The sequence below is a fragment of the Struthio camelus genome, chromosome 2 (assembly GCF_040807025.1).
Source record: "Struthio camelus isolate bStrCam1 chromosome 2, bStrCam1.hap1, whole genome shotgun sequence".
NCBI classification, from domain to species: domain Eukaryota; kingdom Metazoa; phylum Chordata; class Aves; order Struthioniformes; family Struthionidae; genus Struthio; species Struthio camelus.
This window is the reverse complement of record NC_090943.1, coordinates 167105113-167132021: the sequence shown is the minus strand read 5'-3', so window position 1 is coordinate 167132021 and position 26909 is coordinate 167105113. Positions and strand designations below refer to the sequence as shown.

General features: G+C 43.2%; 1 protein-coding gene across 1 annotated transcript; it reads left to right on the top strand.

Moving 5' to 3' along the window:
* LOC104152218 (leucine-rich repeat-containing protein 39-like) lies at positions 1 to 3067 on the top strand. The gene is made up of 2 exons (XM_009687488.2): positions 1 to 1411; positions 1688 to 3067. The coding sequence occupies exon 2, from the start codon at positions 1820 to 1822 to the stop codon at positions 2618 to 2620; it is 801 nt and encodes a 266-aa protein (XP_009685783.1). The 5' UTR covers positions 1 to 1411; positions 1688 to 1819; the 3' UTR covers positions 2621 to 3067.
* Positions 3068 to 26909: the final 23842 nt, after the last annotated feature.

Below are 26909 nucleotides of genomic sequence, written 5' to 3'. Positions count from 1 at the left end.
ATCTCAGGTACGTATTTTTTTCTGAGTCGTTATGCCCATTCTTTCTTATGAACAGTATTCAGACTTTCTTAAATCCTGTGAATTCTTTTATGAAAAATCTCTACCTTTTCTTGATGAACCCTTCAGAATGCATTGATGTGTGGGTGACATTAATGCTGACCCTGAAGAACAGGGACAACCACTCTCCGTGTCCCCAGGACCTACTCACACTGTTGCTCACTCAGCTTTGATAGCATCGACTTGGTACCTTGTGCCGGGTCCTAGCAGGAAGCACAGCAGGCCTGTCTTTAGCCATCAGCATCCAAGGAGCTGTTAATGCCAAAACAGCCTCCCGACACTACTAGACAACAGGTAAGTGTTACTGTTTTCTCTTTCGGATGGTGATGATGAATTAGTCTGATTAATCTGAGGGAAATTCTGGGCTTGTTTTCCAAAAGGTTAGAGGTTTTGCGCTCCCAATCCAATTGAAGAGTAGAAGCCAGTATGCAGCAGCTCTGAAAGTCTGCCTTTCAGGGCTAAAGCCAATAAAAAACCACGTAAAGTGTAAGCCCAGAGGATTGAACTATGATCCTGAAATCTTTTGGTCAGCTGTTTCTGGACTGAGGACTCTGAACGCTTACTGCCCATCTGTGTGCCCACGCTCTCTGGAGCTGAGATATAGGCTGCCCTGCAAACTGAGGACCATCCTGGGCTGAGGAAGTCAGAGCTGAGCTGACTGGAAAGGCAGAGCTGAAGTGTCTTCACCTTGCAAAATCTGCCATGCTAGATATGCTTAAACCATACTTGCAATGCACTGTCTTCTGCCTCTAACAGTCTGTAGGAGGCTGTGGAGATCCCGTTCCTTGAAAGGCACTTGGAATGGTTGTACTCAACATCTTTTATTTGAGCACCTTAGGGATCAGAACAGGAAGTAAAAGAAGTGGGTTTCACAGCCTGAGGCTTCAAACCTACAATTTTCTCATAGGAAAATGTCCTGCTCTCTACATAGCACGCTGTGCTGAATTGCTTGGGATAAACGTGTAAATTTTCACCTAACCTACGAAAGCTATGCCAGTGAAGAGTAAAAACGTACTCTTAAAATTGCCAGAGCAAATATGGCACAAGAAAGACCGTATTTGTATTGTATGGAGATTCATAAGCTCAGCGGGAGGGAGAAGGACTTCCAGATTTCAAAACTAATTCTTTATTGTGTTTCCTTAATATTAAAGGCACAAATTGTCCTAAAAGCAGGATCCATTCCTGGCTCCCAGGTTCCACGCCACCAGCTAGGAGTCTGTGTCCTTCTCGTCCCACCTAACGTGCTTCATCTGCTCAGCCCTGCTGCTTCCATTGCAGTCTCCTGGGATGGATCAACACGCTGCCAGAGACCACTGAGTTCCTAAGACAAGTTCACCCTCGGCACATCTACTAGGTAAGAGCTATACACGAGAAGGATTTGAATGAGCTGCTGAAAAGCACAGGCAGAAAATTCCTGTTTCGTTTTCAAAAAGTAGACAGATATTTGCTACTAGCCCAGTGAGTTAAACAAGGAGTGCAGGCAGAAGAGGCAATGTCATAGCCAGGGAGCTGGGTTTTGTGTACACTGCAGTGCCGAAAGGGGAACTCCTCCTGATCAAGTGAGAACGGTAAATGTTTACTCAACGGGATGTATCTGAGCAACCTAAATCCTGTATGTTTGTGTTGTTAGTGTGCCTGACAGAGGAGAGCTCACGGAGGACCTCAGTGAGTGAAGAACCTCCGAGGTTGCTCATGGAGCGTGCAACACTTTGCAAGTGACCGTCCTGATCTCTGTTCAACTGGCCACATTTCTGGTGGAAGAATGAATGCAGCTGCTTCCTTCAGATGTGCCTCTACAGGCCCTGATCCACTGTGGAGGTACCTTACAGAGCATGATCCAAAGTATGAAGGGAAGAAGAAACTCAAGATTTCAGGCAGAGAGCTAGCGTCAGTTCCCACACAGCTCTTTGGTATGGACCAGCTGCAGGTCCTGGAGATGAGCCCTGAACGGGAGAGCTGCCTGAGGTACCGCATGGAGCTGCTCCCCCGCGAGATCAGCCACCTGAAGAACCTAACCCTCCTTTACATGGACTCCAACAACTTGAAGAAAATCCCTGCTGAAATTGGCACCTTGACTCACTTAGAGAGGCTCACTCTCAGCAATAACAGCCTGAGCTCTCTGCCCCCAGAAATTGGGGCGCTGCAGAAGCTACACAGCCTCCACCTGGCCAACAACAGCCTCGCTGAGCTGCCCACTCCGGTCTGCCAGCTGAGGAGCCTCACCTTTCTGGACCTGAGTGACAACAAAATAGGCACCATCCCGCCTGGTATTCGGCATCTGGAGAAACTGGAAACGTTGCTATTGCTGTTCAACTCGCTGGGGAATCTCCCAGGGGATGTCTGTGTTTTAAGGAATCTGCACACGCTTTGGCTGGGAAACAACCACCTGCGGTCCCTTCCAGCAAACTTTGGTGAGCTGGTGAACCTGGACTGGGGATACAATTACTGTTCATGCAATTTTGAGGGCAATCCACTGGAAAGTCCTCCCCCTGAAGTCTGCAGCAGAGGTCCTGAAGAGATCAGAGACTATTTCTCGTCATTTCATGATGCACAGAGAGAATAGATAATTGGTGTCAGTCCTCCTGAAGTGACTGAGCTGGATTTATTCTATACCAATCAACTGCACAAGCAAAATGAGTTTCAGATGGAAAAATCTGGCCTGCTAACTCTGTAGACCTCTAATGCTTCCTCTGATGTAAGGTGATTTCTCTGGCTCTCTTTATGACACTAGTACTGAATGGTGGTGTATAGATTTCAAAAATTAGGTCAGTGACAAGTATAATCTTCTTATTATTTATAGTTGCATAAAATTACCTGGGGAAATGTTGTATCCAAAAAATTAAGTCTGAGGGAATGAACAATATCTAATCTCAGAGGGTGGAGTCAGATAAACAGATCATGTTATACAGCAATAAGATGTACTATTTGTCTGCTCTTTGGGTCAGTGCTCGAGTCTGAACTTGAACTAGGTGCAGGCCTAGATTTACAGAAATGTTGAAGCCCCCCCCCCCCCCCCAAAAAAAAAAAAATTTGTGCATTTGGATTTGCTTTAAGTGCCTCACAATTTCATTAATTTCCTTGTAAGATTCAGGTATTTTTCAGTTTTGCATCCTGCACACAGGGAGGATCAATCAGCTCAGGCTTTTGTTTAGTTCTGGACAAGAAGTAATCTGGGTCCAGAGCTCACAAGGTACCGTGCAAATGATGGGTTTTTTGCCTCTGCAGAAAATACTGTATTTCTTACCATGCTTCTCTTGAAGAACAGTTTTAGTGCAGGGCTGTCACTCTTTGGAGGCAGCATGCAGCACCAGGAGCTCCAGCGTGGTGCTGGAGCCGATGTGCCAGTCCCTGCAGAGCAAGCCTCGATGATACTATTTCATGGAGCGTGGTGATCCGCAAGGGTACCCCATATTTAGCGCATGCAGCACACTAAGAGAAGGGATCCACCTCTGCCAATGTTGGGAAAGTGTTCAGAGATATTAAAACCTGATTATGCCAACTTCATCAGAAGGAACGTTTCTAGAATTCCTGTTTATAATCATAAAAGGCATCATCAGTGTTACATTATGGAAATTTGCTGAGACTCCTTTCCATTTCATTTTTCTCTCTCCTCCCCCTAATCTCATCAGCATTTTCTTGCCACCTCTCCTTAGTTTTGCTTCTTTTTAGGTGTTTTCTCTCTGGCTACTGCCTTTAACATTGTTTTCCTCTTTTACTATTTCCTCTTCAAAAGCCTCTCCCTCCCTCCTAAATGCTTTTCTTGACATGATTTGCCCTCTCCTTCCTTTGTTTTCTCGTTCTAATTTGGCCAATGTACAGAAAACTGCAGTTTTGTGTTTTTCATGGAAAGAAGAAGGGCTGAGTCAGGTCTTCTGGGAAGTAAACATGTTCTTTCAGGGTTCACAGGGGGAGAGAGAGAGTATTTAAAACTGATACATGGGCCATTAAGTCTCTTGTTCAGTCATTTTCTTCTCCTGGTAAGAAGGATCAGTACTAAGAGAAGAGATCTGAATTAATGCTGAAAGTTTACTGGGTAACAAGTACACAACTCCAGACGTTCTTGGGCAGAACCAATTTTTGCACTTCTCTGACGCTGAGTCTCTCCCTGACCTCTGTGAATGAGAGATGAGGGAGCAGGACATGCACTCTTTTACACCTGGTTACTTTCTGGAGAAGGTTAGCAGCATCGTAGGATACTGAGAAATAACTCCTGAAGCTGGTGTTAGGTCAGACAGAGGGTGTATCAAGGTGGCAACATCAAAGGCGCTAGGAGGACTGGTGTTTTGTTCCCATTCGTCTCATTCATGCTCTGGACTTGAGCATGTCTGCTCAAACTCTGCTTTCTTATTTCCCCATTCCTCCCTCCCTATTTGATAGTCATCCTGCCTTTGTGAAGCTTGTCTAGAATAGAGCATGGTATAACAGCAATGCTAGCAGTGGAGCACAAATAAAGAGAAGGGTTTTCCCTTGTTTTGGGGTAAGCGTGGTACTGAAACTGTAGTAACTGTGGCCTTTTTTAGAGGCTTGTGTCTGAAAAACTCATTCCTTCCAGGGCAACGTCTTAGCCACATGGTAAGGAGGAAAATTTCTCACGCCCCTTGTCAAACTCTACAGATTCTACCTCTCTCTTTCTGTTCCCCACTGCACAGGGTTTGGGCTTGAGCGTCCAGTTCCAATTTTGGCAGCTCTTCCTTTCTGTGACTTAGCTTGTGATTCCCAAATGGTAAGCTGACTTTTGGCCCTTTGGGGGAGTTTTTAGCATTTCACATCTTTTGCTTTCTTTCTTGACTGATCACGTTTCACACGTTAGAGGGTCTACAGGTTTCTCATTGAGATGACAAGCTCTTTTCAAGGCCATTCAGTGCTCATTTTAGCTCATCCCCTCTTAATAAACAAGGACAACAGTTCTGAAGCCTGATTAGATCCGTTAATCACATGCCCGTCATTCCCTGGGAGCAAGTGGATCTAAAAAGGGGGTTGAGACCTGAAAGGAAATGTAATCTTTAACAAGCAGTGCCAATATCTCTGCTGTAATTCTCCGGTCTGCTGGGATCAAGAGAAATTCTGAGAAATTAATCCAAGGGAGGGCACTTTGACCATACCACTCAGCTGCTTGGACAGACAGAAGTATGTTTTTCAGCAAGAAGAAATTCTCTCCTGACATCATGCTCTTCCCCTCCCTTTGCTGTGGTTGCTTGCCAAATCTCTCTTCCCAAAGTGGAAACCACAGTAGTGCATATGTATCGTAGTACATATGCCAGCCTCTGGCACAGTGGCATAGTTACACAGAACAATCACTAGATCCTGGTGGTGTTATTAAGATGATATTAAAATCTAATCTTATACTGCTTATCCTGTATTTATTGTGCAATGCGTATTGTTGCTACACACCTTCCTTTGCCTGCGCTCATTAAAACTTCAAGCCTTGAAAGCAGAGAATGGCAAACTGCTAGGATATAGGCCCCTGGTGAAAAGACCTAGATATAATCCATGCTCTGGGGGGACATCGTTAAAGCTGACATTCAGCGTTAATGGGAGTCCTGCGTCCGTTTCCCTTCATCCCATACTGTACTGCAAACAGATTTGTATAGGAAAGGAGCATTGTCCTCTTGAAATGGATAGGACTTTCCTTTGAAAACTTTGAACTGGTGCAGCAGAGCAGTGATAAAATGTGAAAACAGTGACTGAGAGAAGCTGGAAACGGGAATTCAGGAGAATAATATATATAAAGGCAGAGGGCTCTTTAATTTAACATACAAATGCATAACACTTCACAGGCTAGTAGCTCAAGCCAGGCAAGTTCAGACTACAAATAAGCTGCATATTTTTAATGCTGGAGAGTTCACCTGAGGATATGGCACGTTCTCCATGGCCTGAAATCTGTAAAACCTACAGTCTAGCTCAACCCAAAGGTATGACTGTAACACTCCACCTTACTTTATGCAGAGCAGAGATTATGAAGGCTCCTTCTGACTTTAAAATTCTACGGCTACAACACAGGCTTTAAAAATTCATGGCTACCATAAATCTGAAAGACTAGACCCCAGCATTTACTTACTGCTCCCTCAATTTGCCTTTGCATGAACTTCCGCTTTTAAGTTTTCAGTGGCTGAGATCAATGCTGGAAGAACTGAAGGTCCTCAAAGTAGATGCACTCATCAGAGGTTTCTCTTGCATTCATTGCTGGAGTCTTTCAGGCGGCAAAGCAAAAAAAAAGAAGTGACAACTGCTGTCCTCCCCATACCTTTTGCGGATCAGCAGATTTCCAGAAGCACAAACGGAAAATAGGTCCTGAATTCCTTTCAAGTGGAGTTTCGCACCCATCAGCTTTTCGATTGAATTTCCAGTTGGAAGTTCTTTGATGGATCAAATATGTTATATATTCAGAGATATTAAAAGAAACACAACTTTGCAGACCCCAGAAGACAAAAGACGTTTCATCTAGTGTCCTAGACACAACACAAATGCATCTGATGTCTGAAAGGAGAGCACTACCTTCTGAATGCACGTTTGTTGGGGATGCAGTCTTGAGGCCAGGTGTTCTCCATGAGTCCTGTGGTTCCTGAGGATATCCATCCAAGAGCTGTTCTTGTTAACAAAGGTCATTTTTCCTGCTCACTTTGTCTACCCCTGTGTTGTCTGCCTTTTTGCCTTCCTCTGTGCTCTGTAGCCTTATCTCTGAATTCGGCAGTTCAGCTTCAGAAACGCTGGTTCTCTAGTGTTTTGATGTTGAGGCAGAGCAAGAGGTTCAGGTCTGACATGAATCCATGGTGCCAATGGGTGAAATTATCATGGATTGCAGCTGACCAGACACTGTCAGAGGCACCAGATTCAGCTGAAGAAGGGTCCCTACACTTGGACATGGTACCACAGGAGAAACAAAGCAATATATCATGAGCAAGTGCCAAATCATTTGTCACATCAAAGTACAGTGAGAGCCTAAATAGCATTTCTAATGAATATCACCCTAGGCCACAGAAAGAAGGGTTGAAAACTCCACAGAGGGTTTTGCTGACAGTTTCCTAAGTCCAAGCGACAGGGAGTAAATGATGCTTAAATAAATACCGCATGCAAGCCAAAGATTTCTTGTGTATGTTGAAGATCTCAGTGGTTGTCAAGAAGCTTTTCATTTCTTTGCCACCCTAGGGAAACTGCAAAACGTGTAACCATGCTCACTGTCATGCAAACAAACTTTTCTTGAACGGTCCAGGCAGCAAAAAAATAGCGAGAGGGAAAGTGGCTGATGCAACAAGCAGAGCGCAGATGGAGCAGCCCACACTGAATGTCTCTGTACTGAAACTCACTGAGTTTTGCCAGGCTTAAATGTCTGATAGAGCCAGCCTGGAGCTGCTCACTGCTGCGCAGACTCCAAAAGTGATCCTGTGTATAGTCATTTGTTGTATGAACATTATTAATGTCTGCATTCAATAAGATGCAATGACTCTCACGTCAAGGGTGCTGCTTCATGTGGAGTTAGGATATCAGGCCATTAGCATAAAATTATATCTAAAAGGGGGATTCAATTTAAGGTTTACTCACCTCATCACCTACAGCAATATTTCTGCCCTCATGATGGGCCTTAGATGGGCTACAGCTTGCATTGAAAATATTTACAGGGAAGGTCAGAAGAGACTCGGGGAGCCCCAGCTGACTCAGGGGTTGACTGTGAGATGACTGGTCCCAGTACGACCAATCTGCGCATGTCCGCACTGAGTGCACTGGCATCCTGCAGTGGACTCCAGTGGTCTGTAGTCTCTTTCAGTGCGACACTGGTGGGACACCTGTGCGTAACTGCCAGGGAAGGTCATCTCTGAAAGCAAATCTCACATAGTGGTGGTACATGCAGTGTTATAGCAGGATCCCATCATTAGGTGGGAATGCCTAAATTGGAACCACAATTTCCATGAAAACAGAGCTGGAAGGTGCTGGGAGAGATCAGATAGTCGCTCCTCTTGCCATGGAGCAGGAGCACTGTACGTATATCACTTTTCAGCTGTTTTTAACACTCTGGGAAAATGGCACCTCCACGTTCGTCCTTGACCATCTTTTCAATTTTCTAGTCTCACTCTTAGAAAGTTCAAACTAAAGCTTCTTCCTGTAATTGAAGTGTATTATTTTGTTCACTTCCCCACAGAATTAGCAAACAGATTATTTTATTCCTGTTTGCAACAACCCTTTTATACACACAAGGCTTCTGTCAGTCTTTCTGCTCTGGCCACGTTTTCCACGCTTCTGAGCCTCCTATTCTGCTGTGGACCATTGCACCGCACCTTCACTGAGCTGCCGCAATCAGAGCTAGACACAACATGCTGCCATCCGAGGTCTTTCCAGTGCCAAGCTGAAGGACTACTGCACGTCTTGAAAGTTATACCCCTTTTTATTCACCCTGGTCTGGTGGTGATTTGTCTTTTTATTCACAAGAGCACGACACAATTCAGCTTGTCATCCACTGTGATGCCACACTCTGCTACAGGGCTGATATTGGAAAATGTTATTAATGGTATATTTGTATATTTGTCACTTAAGTTTGTAACCTTGCACTTGCCCCTGTTCAATTTTGTCCTTTTTTTTTTTTCTTCCTCCCCTCAGACAGGTCATGCAATTTTTCAAAATCATTCTGAATTCTAATCCTGTCCTGTGCGTACAATGCCTCCGAGGTTTATGCCATCTGAAAATTTAATAACCATACTCTCTTCTCCATCATCTAATTCATTAGTGAAAGCACATGCCAGAGTTGGATCCAGAACAGGCCTGGCTGAACTCCACTTTCTACATCCTTCCAGTCTGACACTGCACCACCGATAACCTCGCTGATACGTTATCTATCCGGCTCTGCACCCGCTGTGTCATCCTCATCTAGACCATGCTGCTGCAGCTTGTTTATGGGAATGTCGCATGCAACCATTTTGAAACCCTTTGTAATGGCAAGATTTGTGGCAGCTAGTTCTCTTTTACTCCTAAAGCTTGTTACATTGCTAAAAGTGGGTTTAGATCAGTTCAGCACAATTTGTTCTTGACGAATCCGCATGGGCTGCCTGTCCTTGCTGCCACATAAAGCAGCTACTGCTGTACCTTGTTATCTTCCAGGTGCTTATGAAACGTATATTTGTTGCAGGATTTTTGCAAGGCTTGAAGCTGGGCCAGGATAATTTCCCACACACCACCGCCTCCCCGCTCCACACCATTGCCTTTCAGCTCAGGCTAGATATGTTCCTTATAGCTACCATGACATTGGTCTGACAACCAATGCATACACAACAAGATGTGTGTACACTCACAGTGGCCATGGGCACTGTGTACCTAGGGTACATGCCAGGTCCCACGGTGCTGTTGGAGGGCTACAGCTCTCCTAGCAATTTGGGGTTTGCAGCCCAAGACCTTGCGGGAAAACTCTCTCCCCCATTTCCCTGCTTGGTTTCCCTGCTTGATCTTATTCCTCTTGCTTAGACTCAAAACCTGCCTTACTTCTAAGCGTGCAGCAGGAAACTGGCAGTTTCAATCCTGCAAAAACTGGCTTCAGGAGCTCATAGTGTTCGCCTGCGTGTGTGCTCCCTGGGCAGCTATGTCAGCTACAGCATATCTGCGCCCTGCGGCTTGTACAAAAAGTATTTCCGATCAGCCCAGGTATCTTCTTTATTTCTAGATGAAAAGAAGATTCTTTTTTGTTCTCAAGACTACCCCGGCTGTTAGGAGATTTGCCCTTTGCATTGGAGGTGTGTGTTCACAGAAAGCATAGGGGGGGAAAAAAGTTAGCTCACATAGGCTAAATATCTGGCAGTGAAGGGCTGGTGGCTTCTGCAGTTTTCTCACATAAGATACTGTTGTACTTCAGCTCTTTCTAAACATCCATGTAGCATTAACAGCCTGGTATTTGCAAAGCTTCCTTTTCAGATATAAAGCAGGCCTTATCCAGACTGGATACAGGAACAAACTGTCATTTGTTCCTCGAGCACTTATAAACCTAAATTGTTCCTAATGCTTTTCAACTGCAAGGACGGAGAACTTTGGAGACGCTCTTGGTTCCCTCTTCTAGCGTTCGGTCATGTTTGGTTTTGTGCTGAGGATCTTGAATTTACCATAGGGTATCGGGAAGAGTTGTATGGTCTGTCGTGTGCGGGACTGAGGAGTAGTACTTTCTCTGTAGACCTCTTTGGAGTTAAATGTCTGTCACAAAGCTACCTGCCCTTGCAAGAAGTTAGACGATCACCCTGCTTGTTCCTTCCAGTTCTCTGCTCTTAGTTGTCTCCTTGCTAATTAGATGGCGTAGCTTGTTAAGGACGTGCTAAACTGATGATCTGTGTTTCTAGATTGTTTCTATTTGCCATTTGAAGTTTATTTTTCTTTAACGTTTTTGCTGTTACTGTATCTAAAAAAAACACATTCCAGGTTGGCACCAGTTCTTGTTAACTTCTGTCCACTTATGTTGGGATTTTTTGTTTTCTGGAAGAGTCTTGTTGATTTGACTCAGTGAAGGTGCCAGGAATGAAACTGGACAGGAAAATGAAAACAAAAACAAAAAAAAAAAAAACAAAAAACCACCTGATATGATGTCATGGGTATGTGTGCCTGTGGATTCTGAATCCTCATTTAGCAGACTGAATAGACAGATGCCCTGTATGGAGCTTAGTTCTTTGCCCTTTTTTAATTTCCAGACCATCAGATGTTTCTTCAGAAAGAAGGGCTAACCTCCACTAAAAGATAGAGGAAAAAAAAAACCAAATGGAACATTTGTTTTATTTGAACTAGTTAGATTGTCTCTGGAAACAACTTTGCATGCCAGCCTGGTAAAATGAGCCCAAGCCAAAATGATCTTCTTCCTCCTTGCATGAGGGTAGTGCATACAAATATTTTACAATTATTTTTCAAAATGAAGCGTGCTTTTCAGTTGCACAAGTCCTCACTCCTGTTCAAAGAAAATAATATTTTGTTTCAGAAGTAACAAAAGATTGCCCTTTCATTTTTCTCATTGCAGACACTGCACAGTAACAAATCTGCGTTTCCTTTGTCTGTATAGGGAATACTCCATGTATCATGTGCTGGCAAAATATACACGTTACTGGTGCAGATACGTTTGAAGAGTTTTGATCTAATCCCCTGGGAAAAAAAAAAAAAAGGGGTAGCTCCAGGCCTAAAGTTAAGCTCCTGTTTTCCGACCTGGAGCTTCTGAGCTGCAGGATCATTCAGGAGACCAGCAAATAATGATTTCTTCTTATCGTCAGGATGCATTACAGTCATTAGTCTGGGCCACTGATGGCAAAGAGCTCTTTAGGGCAAGCAGGCTCCAGCTGATGCCTCCAGGAGATTTCGCTGCCTGACGCCATGGCTGCATATGCACAGACTCTTCGACAACGGAAAGATGGGGATCAGGAGGAGCCCAGAGCACAGACTACCGCCCCTTCCCCAGTGGGAATTCCCTGCAGGTCTAGCTTGTTGGGGTGAGGTGTGTTTCCTTGTATGAGATGCTCTGGAGACTGAAATCCTCTCCCAAGCTGAATCTTTTCAACAGCATTTATTTGCAGACAAGATGCGAAGGTGGCATGGAGGATGGAAACAAGGCCTCTGGCAAACTCGCGGTGCCTGGCCTGTGCCATGCCCCTGCTCTGCAATCGCTGTATGCCCTCAGGTCAGTCCCTGCGGGAGCACTGGTGGCACCGAGGGCTCTTGTGCTGAGATAACGCTGAGCGCCCAGGTGAGATCTGCCCTGAGAACAGACGTGTTACATGAGCTACCGTGAACTTACCAGACTTTCCCCTGGCACTCCAGTATAATTAGCACCTGAGTGGGCGAAGAGGCCATGAACGAGGTATGAACTACTCTCTGGGTGGGACTGCTCATAAATTTTATAAACACACTTCTTGTCAGCAGTACTCTGCAGGCATCTGCTCCTGGCTTGATCCCACAGCTGGGGACCTGGTCAGGTGATGAGCTATAGTAAGCTCTCAAAGTTATATATGTCACAAAGAAATCAACCTCAGCTGAAGGATATCTGCCAGACAGGTCTAAAATGAGTCTCCAAACATTGTCAAACAAGGAAGGGAGGTTATGGAGTGGTTTGAAAAGCATAGACCCAGACAGTGGTGATGACTGGCAGTTCCTATGTATGGCAGTCTGTGTTCAGGCTTCTCCAGGGCAGCAGGTGCTGCTGAACTTGTTGGCCTGTCCCACTTGGAAAACAGTCTGGAAAGTTTAACCTGCTGGGAAAAAGTGCCTGCAAGCATATGTCTTTTGTTCGCATCCTGAGTGTGAAGGGCAGAGCTTCCAGTTGGATTTGCCTGCCGGTCTCCCTGAAAGTGAGATCCTCTCCAAAATTCCCAGCAGCGCTTCAGAGTTTCAAAAGCTAGGTTATATTGCAGCAGAAACTAGGGAAATAACAATTTTAAAACAGAGAAAGCTCAGAGTGAGAGAGAGAGAGAGAGAAAGGGAAGTGGTTTGTAAACACAGCTCTGCACTGGCAATTGGGTCCTTCCTTTGAGATTTGTTCTCTGTCCAGTAATCTTTCAGCAGCTTCCTGGATTGCAACATCCTGCACATGGTACCCTCTGGAGCAGAGCTGCTTTTTGTCCCTTATTAGTGCTGGCTGCCTGTCCCCATAAGAGCAGCCATACTGTTCAGATCAAGGGGTTATCCTGGACCATCTGTCCAATATTCTCACTCCAATTAGGGCCCTAAGAAGTAGCCTAGTGAAAAATAAGGCCATGGCAACATGTTACCCCCCCCCCCCCCCCAATACTTTCCCAGCTTTTGAGTGTTTTCAGTCCAGGAGAGTTGTTAACCTGAGGTAGTTTATCTATGAACTTGCTAATCCAAACAGATCCCTCTTCAAGGGAGACTTCTACAGTCTTCCTTGAGCTTATGCAAACTTCTTGCATCCTTGCCACCTTTGGAGAGGACTTTCCCAGGCCTGTGCCCCATTTCAGAAAGAATCACCTACTTTTGCTTGTTGTAAACTTGAGCTCCACTAGCCTCATATCCTGGTACCGGATTCTGTTAGGTGGATCAACCTTACACACCTTCTTTTTGCTGATTATGAGACTCAAGGACCTCCTACTCCTATGTGTTTCTCACGTTATTTCCATGCCTGCTCCACACTATATCTTGGATGCTTTTCTTTCCCTAGCATGTTCAGTTGTTCTCAGGGGAGGCACAATCTTCTCCTCCCTTTTTGACGGTTATACCTGGCCAAGTTGCAGGTATGGCCAGCTTCCTTCTCTTCTGCCCAGCCACAGCCTTTGAAAGCAAAACATAGGAGCAGAATGTGAAATAAATATGATTATTTAACTTGTTTAGGGAATCCTTTCTTTTTTCCAGCTCTCTCCTTCCTTCTCCCCTCCTCCCTGCCCCACACTCAGTGGTATTTTTTCTTTCCTCAAAAATAGCACTTTTGCAATTAAAACAGAACAAGGAGCATTCTTGAGCAAATGTGTTCATTAAGATTAAGTAAGTTTGGGGCTTACTTGGAAGATCTCTGTGGGAACTAGGCCATTCCAGTAATGCTAATAGGCATATGGTATGAAAGTGCAAGTTAGATCTGTAGTAAAGATTGCTTTAGTTCCACTCACTTCTATAAAACTGGAGCAATCTACTGCACTTGACCTTTAGCATGAGATTTAGAAAGGAAATGTTTGATATTCTGCTCTATTTGCAGGAAACCTGTGAGGCAAAGAAGCAATATTGCCTTCTTTTCCAGATTGTTCCCAGAATAATTTATTTGACAGTTTGAATTCAGAGACCTTGATTCCTTGCTCAAAGATCTCTTAAGAAGGGAAGGCAGGCTGTTGCACACACTGTATCTTGACATCACAAGCCCATACACTCTTGTTCTTCAAACTCTTCCTTGAGTTCTTTCAGGAATTATGCTGAGAAGCAGCATAAATCTATTCTTCAAGGAAGGTCTATCAGGCATGTTAAAATAAGTGGAAATCTGCCCATCCTGGAGGTTAGCATTTCGGCTTGGCTTCTTCTAGCAGTTTGTATGACTTGAAAATTCATTCTGAATTTCACATGAAATTGCTTCCATAGGAATTCCATCGCAAATATACAATCTTATCTGCAGCAAAGAACTGGATCTTATCTGCAGTATTCGTGCTAAGTGGCCAGTGGTGCTGGCTATATGTGAATTCATTGCAGAGTATTTTCTGTTGCCTGTTTTGGAACCTAGAGTTCTTTCAATAATGGATGGAAAGAACATTGATTCAATTCTTACCATCTTCTTTTTACTCTAGAACTTCAATTTGCATTTCCAGGTATCTTCGGATAACCTTGCAAATATATGTCTGCCTTGCTAAAGGATGGAATGGGAACGATATTTCTGAGAGGTTTAAACCCTAAGAACTTTGCAGTACAATTGATGTATTAGCTCACTATAAAATATCCATGCAAGACCATCTCTCTGTTGTTTTTTAGTATATCATCAGATGAATCTCCCATACTGGAAAATGGCCTAACGAGATGCTACAAAGCTGCACAATATTTCAAGCGATAGATTGCAAATAAGAGGTTACCTGGAATAGTCTGATGATGAGCACTGGAGGAAAAAGATCAGCTTTCAAGGTGGAGCCTCTTGAGCTTAGCAGCCAGGTTTTTAAGAATCTGAATTGCATCTGCACTGTTAAGCATTTAATTCTAGTATGCATGACCAATAGTGATCTTTCCTACACAATCACATCCCTCATTATTAATGACGTATTCAGGCTTTCTCTTTAGTCCTCCCACTCACTTGCTGTTGAGTGATATTTACTGAGTAAATCAGCAGTAGATATTTTTTGTTCATGATTACTTTTGGATCAGTCTTTCATTCCCTGTCTACTAAGTTAATCCACGAGTCAAGACGAAACCGGTACTAGCCTAGGTAGGAGAATTTCAGGCAGATCTTTTTGTCTGGTTTTGTAACACCTATTTAAGCGTACTAACTTGTATATATGACTAGCTTTTCCAAAATGGTATCCAAAGTGGAAATGAGATTTGACAAGATTAGACATGTTTATGCCTTTATATTGTTCCTTTTTCTCATGATGCAAGTGAATTTTGTGTGGTTTTCAGTACATAGTGTATTATTATTGGTGCATAAAGTTGCCACAGAGGTAGAGATAAATTTGAAAGGATCCAAGATCACGACCTACAGTATTTTTGTGTAGATAAATTTTATAAATGAAAAGTGCCATGAAAATGCAAGGCATGAAAATACATCATGGCCTCCTCAGCTTCCAGAACAGTGTAAGGGCTCGGTAAATATAATTGCTTCAGTCACATGCTTTCTCCATGCTATTTTACCAGAGCAGAAGGAAGACACAAAATATAGCAACTGATAAACTAATTTGGCCACACTTCATTCATTCATTCACTTGTGGAAAACAAATTGGTGACCAAAGTACATTGTGCTGCTTCTGTGGCGAAGTTATTAAGAACTAGGTTGGAATTATTTGAACAGTAAACAGGCTGGACATTATGTATTTCATTCAATAGCTGAAGGGATAAGTACAGCCTCTTGCCTCTAGAAATTAGGATCACCTTAGACCAACACTGTGGCTAAGGAGCATTGCCGTGCACCCTTGTCTGCTTGGGGTGATGCTGGAGGGCGTCAGGACACAGTAAGTAGAGAAGTAGTGTTGGGTTGCACCGGTGGAACCGCTGTTCGGTCTCTGTTTCCTCAACCAAGGCCAGAAAAGTCATCAGGTAATGTGGCGAAAAACAAGTTCAGGACAAAAACATCACGAGCTTGTCTTATGAAAAGACAAAGGAGTGACGTGCTGAATTAGAGACAGAGGAAGACAAGGGTGGAATAATTACATAGGCTAAGCAAAGAAGGGTTTGATTTAGCTGCTGCTCACTTGCCTATCAAAGGTATCTCAGGCTAGACTAGATTCAGTGTGCTGGCCCACAGCAACACCTCATTGAGTCTAGATTTTTCTGGCTAGTGGCTGTTTCTATCAACAGCCCTGGAACAGAAGAAAAACAAACAAACAAACAAAAAGAGCAAAGCCCTTAAGGCGGGAAACAAGTTATTGAGGAACCTTCAGTCTTTAGCGTTAGCAACAGTAGTTGCTATCTGTTTTTGATGTAACAGCTGCAGAAGTTGTCTGGAGGCACCAGAAAGTGTTTTCAGAAAAGATTACTTTTATTCTGTTGACAGTCTTCTATTTATAGTTGGCAAATATTTCCACAAAGCAGGTTTATGAGAGCTCTGTAGGCTTTGGCATCATGGCTCAAGCTTAAGCCGCTTATAACCATGCAGCAGGTTGTACGTGAGGCTTTTCTTCTGGCAGCTGCAATAAAGGGTCCGACAGTGACATTCATCTTGAGACAGGGCTGCTGGCCACAAGGTCCAATAATGAAGAGAAAATTGTGTAATACCCTAAAAAGTCAAGCTTAATCACTTCCTTTGTCAAGGAATATAAAAATACAGAGGTAAGGTAAAACTGTGAGCCCCTTTACTTCAAGCTATTCCATGATAATGGTAAAGAAACAGACCACAAATCTTTAGTAGAAGGTGAATGGTCTGCACCTCAAACTATGGGCGGTCATTGACTGTCATCCCTTTTGAAGATGCAGATATCTTTGTGCTCTGCCCTGTGGTGTATTTTGCGTATTGTACCAAAATAGCGTAGGATAGATCTTGAGAAGGGAAGATGTAATAATATTATGACATTAGCATGCTTCCTAGGATGTAAACCAATAATACGCTTGTGTGCCAGTCAAATACTTTCAGTGTCTTTAGCAGGCAAGAAAAAACTGAGCCCTAAAAGGAAGGCAATATTGATGAGATCTGTCTCAAAGCTGGAACAAGAACAAGAATGTGAGAGATCAGGGGCTATCTATCTCTCCGAAACTGCAGGAATTTGTATGCTGTCTTTAGTGCGGTGAATGCTGTTACTAGCTCCTCGTTGTCAAAAGGGTTTAAATTGGCCCAGCTGTCTTCTGTCATCCAGATCAGTCCATCATTTATTGCATATGAACAGTCAGGTAGGATCCTGGAGTGATCCCTGCAGTTGGATCCCTCATGCTCCAGGGAGTACATACTGGAGGTCCTCCCGTACCTACTGGAGGGAATCTGAGCATCCAGAAGTTGTTTCACTAACAGGTGGTCTGTATCTTGCAAGGGGTAGCTAGGTCCTTTTCCTGCCAAACTGGTGAATGTGTATTCAGAGGTGACAAAGGTGTTCAAGTAAGCACTGAGGATGAGAAGGATGTCGGATTTCAAGATCATTTCATGGTGGATAGGATAAGAGAAAATAAGGAGAATCGCAACAGTGTTTGAAATATGTATATCTTGCACAGGCCTCGGACTATATCAAATAGGCCTGTTTCCTTAGGAAATGTGCTATGTATTCGTATTGAAATAAGACTGAAATATACAGGTATATTCAGAATTAGTAAGAAACTTTTTTACTAACAAATATGTAAAGTTTGCGGGGGTTTGTCACAGGTAGGACAGAGTAAATGACGATTCATAGATGATACTGGGTTTTATTTAAGAATCATCAAAATCAGAGCCTTTCTCCTCCTTGATTGTCCCACACATTCACTCACATATTCCCTCACTTCCATGCTGTCACCTTCGCAAACACCTTCTTCTTTTAAGCTCCCTTTTTCTTTCTAAGATCACTTCTTTTCAGGAACCCGTTTTTTTGGTACCATCTCTTCTTTCCAGACCCTAAGCCCCCCATTTTCCTGGTCTAGATAGTCCATATGCAGAAGCGTAAAGTGTGATCAGCCTCCTCACTGGTGCTTCTGTCTCATGTCTCTTTATTAATTGGAGGGTATGGGATGTGTCACTTCTCTTTAGTCCAGAAGTTATCAAAATTTATAGCCAGCCTGTACTCATTGCAGCTAGCAAGTAGCAGGCTTCTGCTTGAGAGTTTGAGTTCTATTTTGGACATTTCCTATACATGTACACCCAATTATCTGCTGTCTGCCAGCTTTCACAATTTAAGTTTTTTTTTTGCCTGTGACAGGATTGTAATTTGAAAAAAAAATACATATGGATCACTAGATGTGAAGTTTTGTCACTCAGGATGTTTAAGCAACCATACAGAAAATGCCACAAGGCATCACTAGAGTCAGGTAATACCATTTCTGAAATTACTGACTATGGCCTAATAATTAACTGTTTTCAATTCCGTTTTTTCAGCTAAATAACTGCTTAGATTTGATACTTTCACGAGTCCATCAGAACTCACTCAAAAGTAAACAGCCCTTACTCTCCCTGCCTGTGGCAGCGCTTCCTCCATTTTCTCATTTTAGCTGTTGGAAAAACAAATTCTCTGAGCTGCTGTTTTGCACAGCGCAGCTGAATTTCTGTTCTTACTGCATTTTCAGATAAAGAGCTGAGGTCTCTGACTGTAATACACTTTTTGCTAGGACACAGGGCCCAGAGGAGGTCCTCTCCCACACACACTTAGAGGGCAAGGAATTGGGGCAAAATTAGGTATCTTTGCCTATTTTGACTTTGACTGTAAGATTCTGTAGGCAGGTTAGCGTGGCATCTCTTTCGTTTGTTATTTCCATCTATGACAGTCTGGAAAATAATGGTTTTCAATGTATCGTGTAAACATTTAGAATTCTTTAATTGACAAGTTGTTATAATGCTTGAGGGTGAGAAATTTCTGGCATGGAGTAGTAGGTCTCCCTGATTTATCCTACTCTCATTAGTGATGAGACCAACCAAACTCTTCATTAGTGATGGAGGCCAAACTGTGTTGTGGGAAAGTAAACGTATCTGGAGCTGAGCAGCTGGTGAGTCACTCCCCAACCTAGGTGAATGTCAATAAGAAGAGATGCATTGTGAGAGGTGATTACTTTTTGTGGAGACACTCAGTGATTCATTATCAGGCCTTGCTGCATTTTAATTGAAAAGGTTAAAAAACTGCATTTTGACCTACTGGATAATAAGGAAAATAACACGTTTTTGTTGAGTGGAAGATCTTAGCTGAAGCGTTTGCTAAGATGTGTGTGTAGCCATTAGCCGAGCATGTCTTGCATGTCTTTTCTTTGTGTCCTGAGTCCTGTACTGGGATTGCATTCTGCTAGGAGCAGCAGAAACACAGAACAAAACTGTGGTTTCTGCCCTAAGAATACGCTATCGGTAGAGAGCAAAAACAAACAAGCAAACAGGTGTGTGCAGAAGATGGAGAGGTGCAAGGGGAAAAGAAGACAATGCAGATCACGTGAAAAGCTCTGAAAACGTCAAGGATTAGGAGAACAATCGTTAGGTCCCACAAGGAAGCCTGAGAGGAGGTCAGCTGAAATGAATGGAAGTGCACTGGTAGAACTGAGAGAAGACTATAACTTTTTATTTTATTTAGGCAAGCAAAATAATTTTATGTTTTCATCAATAAAAGATAAGAGCAGAGAATAGCACTTTCCCTCCTGGAGACATTAGTGAAAACAGAAAGGAGGAGAAAGAAGATCTACGTGGTGTTGGTTGAGGAAAAGGTATTATTATCATGAGCTGAACTAGTAGAGCCAGATGGGGTTAAAATTACACAAGACTTGCCCTCATTTCAGTTACTTGTAGCTTTGCCAAACCTTAATTATTCTGGCTGAGATTTTTCTTGCGGGGCGTGTGCCTAAGACTGAAGGGGGTGTGTATGTTGAACTGTTTCAATCATTTTAAAGAGTGAAAAAAGAATTGAAAAAAGATTTTTTTTCACCATGTGAAAGAAAAGATACTAGTATTTTTTAGGAGGCCCTAAGGCACACAGTAGCTGTAAAGCTGGTGGTTGGTAATCTTAGCATCAGAGATGTGCCTTTTGCTGATGGCTCACAGATAGCCAAATTTGTAAAGCTTCTAGAAAATACAGTAGAAGCAAAAAACTCTCAAGGGTTGGACTCCCTTAAGCATGCTCCAGCCCTTCACAGCATCTCTGTATGCTTCTGTGCGTTGACTTCAGATTCACATGAAACTTAAGGTGCTTACAGGTAAGTGTTGACAAACACAATAGGTATCCAGTATCCTATGGCAGTCAGTGGAGCCTGGAGAACAGCTAAGCTGTCCGACTGCAAAGAGAGATGAATCGTTCTCTATTGACCAGATCTCTGTTGACTTAATGGGAGCTTGAACACCTCCGTGTAGACATCTAGATGTAGGTACTTGAATCTGGAGCTGAATCCCATGCCACCCACCTCTGGCAAGCTGGAGAGAAAAGGTGTTGACAGCGGAGGGTGTTGACAGGGAATGGCTGTTGACAGCAGAAAACCTATCACCGTTTGTGCTTAGCTGTTTTTTGCGCAGGCACTCAAGCAGCATGATGGAGGAGAAAAGAACCTGGCTAAAATAAGTGTGGGGCTGCAAGACCAGCAAGCCTGGGAGCAAAGAGCAGCCCATGGAGCCCAGGTGCTGTGAGGCATAGGACTGGATGAGCTAGAAAGGGAAGGCCTGGGAAGAGGGGCTGGCAAGGAAAGTCAGCTGAGAATGAGAAGGGAACAGAGCAGTTTGAAATACAGGCAGTGGGAGGGGATTTTTCCTTGACTGCATGAAAATATTTCCTAGATGGGAGGATGTAAGTATCCTTTTTTTCCATGAGAAAAGTAAAATAAAAGCCCAAGCTTAAAAGAAAATCCCTCCCTTAAAAAGTCTTGATAAAACTGCGCATTCCCCGTAGCCATTCAATGCGTTTACCTCCTGGGGCTCTCAGCTGGCCATGACCTTCCCACAGGGGTGGTTCTCCTGAACGTGTGCTCGCTCACAAATACACCTAAGTCTGGGTCACATGATGGAAAAAAACACATAGCACTGAGCAAATTGTCCCCTTATCTTGCCATCATGCCTACGCCCACGCTAAATCTTTGATCCATCTACATTTCTTTCTAAATCTTTTTGGGAAGAAAACAACTAATTTGATAAGCTAGTAATCAGATTGCTAGCTAGCTCATCCAACACAGAAAGATACAAGCAAGAGTCTAAGTATTTTGCTGAATTACAGCCGTATATCACATCTGGAATTTCTGGAAGCCCTGGAGCACTTACCAGAACTTGATCTTTAATTTTGGGTATCTTTGTAGGATCCTTGCATTTCAGTGTTTCAGCTTGTCTGCTCCTCATACTAAATGCAAGAAAGCCACCAGGAAGTGCTTCAGTTTGTGCTTTTAGTCTTGTCACTTAGATGGATTTTATAATTAGTATTTCGTAATGCCTGGGAGCCGTGGTCATGGATCAAGAACCCTATTGCATTAGCAGCTGTACAAACACAAAAAAAAATGAGCTCACGATCCTTCTGAATTGCATCCTTTCCCACTAATAGAATACAGTTTTCTTGAAGTCAGGTCAAATTCTGTTGTCAGTTACCCCGCTGTATATCTAAAGCAACTTTGTTGTTACTTCAACATAAACCCAGAGCAGAAGAGTACAAAGTGAGTTTTTTTTTTTCTTTAGGCTGAATGCCCTTCATGAGTGTAGGATTGTCTGCTACAGCAGAAACATATCACTGAGCTCTGCCTTTTAATCTGTCAGGCGCTGACAGCTAATACACTAAATGCCAGCAGAGCCAACTGGCAGCCAGTTGCTTGGGTGGATTAAACCAATTATTACTGCTCTCTCTCTTTCAGCTTTGTGCTGTCCCCTGACTTCCCAGCCCGGCAAAAGTCACGGTGCAGTTCCTGTGATTTTATACGTATGTGATGGAGCTGTGTTGTCTCTGTGTAGAAGAGAAGCATGGAAAAGCAAGTGGTGGTGCAGGCCCTCTGCTTAAGGCTGTTCGTGTTACGAGGAATGGCTGGACAGAGGTCCTGGCACACTGGAGACATTTGGAGGATGCCCTGTACGTGCCTCTCCGCCTCTTTTCGCCTTCTTAAACGTTGACTGTGATGTTAAGTCGTTTGCCTGTGTCTGAAGGTTGGGTCTGTGCGTGCTGGGATACCCCAGCATAAGACTGCACCCCATAAAGAGCCTTGTGGACTCGGGAAGATAATACTGAAATCTCCTTCTTTGGAGGATCCTGCCTCTCTGGATGCTCCCAGGGTTGGGTCCATTCTGGTGCTGCTGAACAGGTGTGCAGGAGGATTAGAAAGATGCTGACTTCTAGGAGGATTGCAGGTCTGCTTTCCACCTGTGGCCTAGAAAAGGGGTATTTCCATTGCACAGATTGAGGAGGGTGATGCAGTCTGTCGTTGTATGGGCATCACACTGGCCCACCCTCCGTGCCTTATGTTCATGTCATTATAGATGATCACTGAGCAGAAAAGCCTTCCTCACAGCACTCATCTGGCCATCGCACTCTGTCCATACCAGAGCACAGATCTGAGGTAGCTCCATCAACCTCTGCTATGGATCTGGCCACAGAGACTCCTTGCAGCACAGAAAGGCTTGGGCATCATCAGTGTCAGGCTGATCTAACCCATCTGGCCTGCTTCTCCTAAATAAGCATGGTAATAGGTGTGCTGAGCACAGTAGCATTTCACACCTGCCCATGATTGGGTTTAAAAAGAAAAAAAAAATCTGCTGGGAACCGCTATATTAATATTACTAAGTTACTATTGTGAATGGCAAATTTTTGTTCCTCTTGATGTACCGTGCTGTGCTCAGAGACCTCCAGAAGGATCACAAGCAGCTATGACACGGATTGCGGCAAAAAAAAAGTTGCTTCCTCTTTGCCAGGCCTGGCCTTGCTCTTTTGTGTCTGCTCATGTTCTGCTTTGATATTACTGGCTATTTCTGTTTATTTTGTTCATTTTATTTATTTATTTATTTTATATACAGTCATCTGCCCTACCTTTTGGAGAGTGATGTACAGATGTCAGGCAGTAAATCAATAAAAGCAATTAATTTTCACCTTTGTTGTTGGTCTTGTATGACTCTTTTGACTGCTGTTTTTTGCATATACTACATTCTTTTCCTGCTGTGCCAGAACTGATTTCCGTTACGGAGTGCTGCTGATGTTTTTTTGTTGTTGTTTTTAATATACACAGGATGTTAGAGCCAACCAGAGCTACTAAGTTCAATGAACAGGTTCTCTTCTCTTCTCATCCCTGTCCCTATCCCTGTCCCTATCAGATTCTTAGCTTTCCTAGCTGAAAATAGAGGAATTCTCCTGAATAAAAACTTGCCTTGACACTATATTCAGATGTCACTGGGATAATTTCCTTGCACTCTGAGAAGCAAATGCAGAAAATTGTGTGGTGGCTGAATTGTTTAGTATACAATCTTTTGTGCCACCTTTTAAAGTTGCTTGGAATAATAATGTTTGAACAAAAACAAAGTTTGCATGTGTGTTTTGGAGCCTTAAAAATATCTGCCTTGTAGCATAACTCCCGCTGAAGGATAACTGGGCCCATCTTTCAAGAAAGATAAAGGATCCAAAAGAGCCCCAAGGTCGTGCTTTGTTTCTGCAGGACCAGTGAATGTTTTTGCATGTTATAACGATCTAATGAAATGTGCCAGTATTCCAGTGTATCTCCATTTCACGTACTCAAGGAGTCTCTCCTGTAAGGACTCAATTACACAACCTGTGGCTGAACTAGAGCGTTTATCAGCGCTTCTCAAGTCCAGTGTTTTAAGGTGTCCACCAGATACAGCCAGTCATGTCTGTAGGTGCATTTAGCTGGGAGAACTGAGGGCTTACTATCCAGCCTGTTTTCTAGTGGTTCCCAACCTTATCATGGTATGATTGAATGGAGTATTTTAACATTTATGAATCCTTGTGATTTAACGTGAACCATATGAGGTCTTCTGGAACGCATAGCACAAACATTTTCCTGAGAAGCCAGAACATCAATGAATATTCCACCTACACATGTGCTCTGTCTCTTTGCCATGCATATCGCAAACTGAGGGCTCATGAGATCTAGCATTTGACATTTTTGAAAAAAAATATATTTTTTTCTATAACCAAGTAGTTTTATCAAATAACATCCAGTGTTTAGACCAAGATTTGGAAGCATGTTTTAGACCTCATCCTGAGTATTATTAGCACAACAGCATGACCACAAGGATACGACTTTATCCTGATTCCTCCTTTACCTTGATAAGGGTGGAAGAGAATCATATACCTCACTGGTACCATAAGGCCAGCTGTGACTTTGTGGCTTAGGCACCCATGGCAGCAAAATGAAAATGAGAAACCGCCTGACTCAGACTGTGATTTTGTCAGCTGTCATTAAGGCCTGTTAAGAGGGTGGCCTACCTAGAGCTGAAATACGCTTTACATCTGCCATGTGTATCTTGTAGTCACGTTGATGTGAGTAAAAACGAAATAACACAGTTCACATTGCAGAGCTCCAGAGAACCCGGGATTCACACTGGGCAGTTTTGCTTTGCTGTCTCTACTTGTCTGTTGCTCAGCTTAACCCAAGCAACCACCTCTGTAGAAGAGGTAACAAAGCAGGCAATGTTCTAGCCTAGCTCATTAAATTAAGCTGGCATCCATTTAAGTTTATTCAGCAGCGTACGAACTATGACAGCTGAGGGCTCTAATCCATGATCTTTACAGATGGCAACATATTCAGCTGCTGTAAGACTGAGAGTTGGGTTTTCGTGTCTGATTTGCACACTGCTGTAAGGAGTCTGTTGGTCTGTCACAATCTCTGAGCGAGATGGTAACCTAATCCTTTGCCTGGGCTGTATGCAAGCTGCAGAACAAAGAAAAGTAAATGAAAGAAACTGAGGGGGTGTTAAATCCGTGGTACCAAGCTAGCTGGTGACCTTCTCGCCAGTAGCTTAATGACTTTGCCAGCAATTTGCAGCTGTTCATCAAAATGTAAAGGTGAGACTTCAGCACAGAGCATTTGAAGGATTCCCTCCAGGTACGGTAATTAGGGTGTAATTAGAACAATTTATAGAGGAAGCGTGTACCGTTCCCTGCCTTGGAACGGCAAGATCTCTCCTCCATGTGCTACAGCTCAGCTTTATGCAGCAGTCCAGGCTCCATGGATCACACTATTATTTCATTCCTGTTCCTGACTAATTCTTTGAGAGAGGCTTAGACATATCCTTCCACAGAGAGTCATGTTTTAGGGGATGAAACTTCAGATATCTGGGACCAGGAGTTTGGCGTTGCTCAAGCACTCCGGTTGCCAGCTGTTGTGCTTCTCCCTTTGGTCTGTCTCAATGCGCAAGATCCAGTCAGCTTTCTGCCTGTGCAGCATTTATGGAAGGTCAGTGGGGGTCCCGGGTGCAGGAGACTTCTGGTTTTAGGTCTATTATGCTGCATATGCCCAGGGTTTCCTATTAATATGTGTAGATAACAGTTTGTAAAAGGAAATCCTGATCAACAGTGTTATCAGCTAAAACCGAAGGAGCTCTTCCAGCTCACCAAATACAGCCTCCTAAAATTACTTCATTCTCCTCCTCTGAAGGCAGTTTTTCATCCTGCTGTCCCTCTCACATGTGCCATTGTATCTGAAGTAGACTCCTTATATGTTTTATGCATTGCCTTGGTTTTCGACGCTGGAGGATATGAGTCCATTACTAATCCCAAACCTTCATATTCAATTCAAAATGATAAGGTTTCCGCACTTTCAGCTGTAGAAGACCAGAGTTAAGTCCATGGTATTGGCTAAGAGGGAGGGGGTCACCCTATTATTCTGTTTCACACTATAAGCATTCACTTCCTTGAGGACAATTTTTATCCTACACAATTTTGTTGACTGCAATTGCTAAAATCCCTTTGAAAATGCAGCACTAAGAGTAGCACAAGCATTTCTTTGGATGCTTTTTTGAGGGTTAAACTGCTTTCAGAGGAAAATCACCCCTTCTATCTAGTTTTTCATCATCTTAAATATAAGGCATTAGCTTTTTGGGATATATTTCAGGGCAGCCTGGAATAGCTTGTTCTTGCCTTTATCTAATTTTCACTCAAAAAGAAAAGTAACAGATTTTCATTTTTCTCTTCACCTTTCCTTCCCTTCATTCAAACTAGGTGAACTAAGTCTTTTTAAGCTCCTTTCCTATTTCATCCCTTGCAGGCCTTTTACTACCTGTGCTATGCTGCTTTGTTTCAGGCTATTTTAAAACTTTGCTACTCCAGTTTCTATGAGATTGAGCAAAATACTGGGATGACAGATATCGATATCATTAGCAAGATTAAATCAAAACTATCTGTTCACAAGGGGATGTTGTGGATAGAAATATTCAGCTCCCTACATTCTTCACAATAGGTGCCACTTGATCATCATAAGAGGAGATTATATAAAATGGCTTTCTTTATATAACATGTTGCTTTTTCAGATGCGTAGCCCCACCAGGCGTGCTAAGCAATGAAGCTACACAGAGCAGTATTGATTAGCATATCATTAAATTCACAAGTAGAGCCTGGGACAGTGGGTATGCCCTGGGTGAGCCTGGGGATGCTAATGATAGCTGTGAGCAGAATTGAAACGAAGACAGACTGTGCTCAAACGTCAGCTCCAAGCAGTAGAGGAATATTTCAGGTGGTCCTAGGTGGCTATAGATCGTATTGAATACAATTCAATTACTCTACTGAATTTAATGTAGATCTCCAAGCTGAATCTGGAATAGCTGAGATAAGAATCGTGTTGGTAATACAGCCACTTGCATTCAGATGATTTAGCAAAAGGTATATGTGATGTTGCCACTAACGCTGTTTCTTACAAACTTTTAAAAGCACATGACTTTAAAAAGTAACAGTACCGAATTAAACTGATCACTTACTCTCCATGTCACCCTCATATGCCCATGTTCTGGGGATGATACCAAGACACAGGACTGGAAAGGACCTTCTAAGTGACAGAATCCAAATTGTCCTGTTGATGGCATCCACATGGCAAATTTCCTCCTATTACTTGGTCAAAAAGATGCTTGAGTACTTCATCACCCTGTCACTGAGAAGCTTTCTTCTAATTCCAGCATTTTTTCCCCCCTGTATGGTCTGTTTATATCCATCTTTGAGTTGAGAGTGTCC

Bases quoted from the DNA above. Each gene is read 5' to 3' on its own strand.
- LOC104152218 (XM_009687488.2), top strand. From the start codon at position 1,820: ATGAATGCAGCTGCTTCCTTCAGATGTGCCTCTACAGGCCCTGATCCA.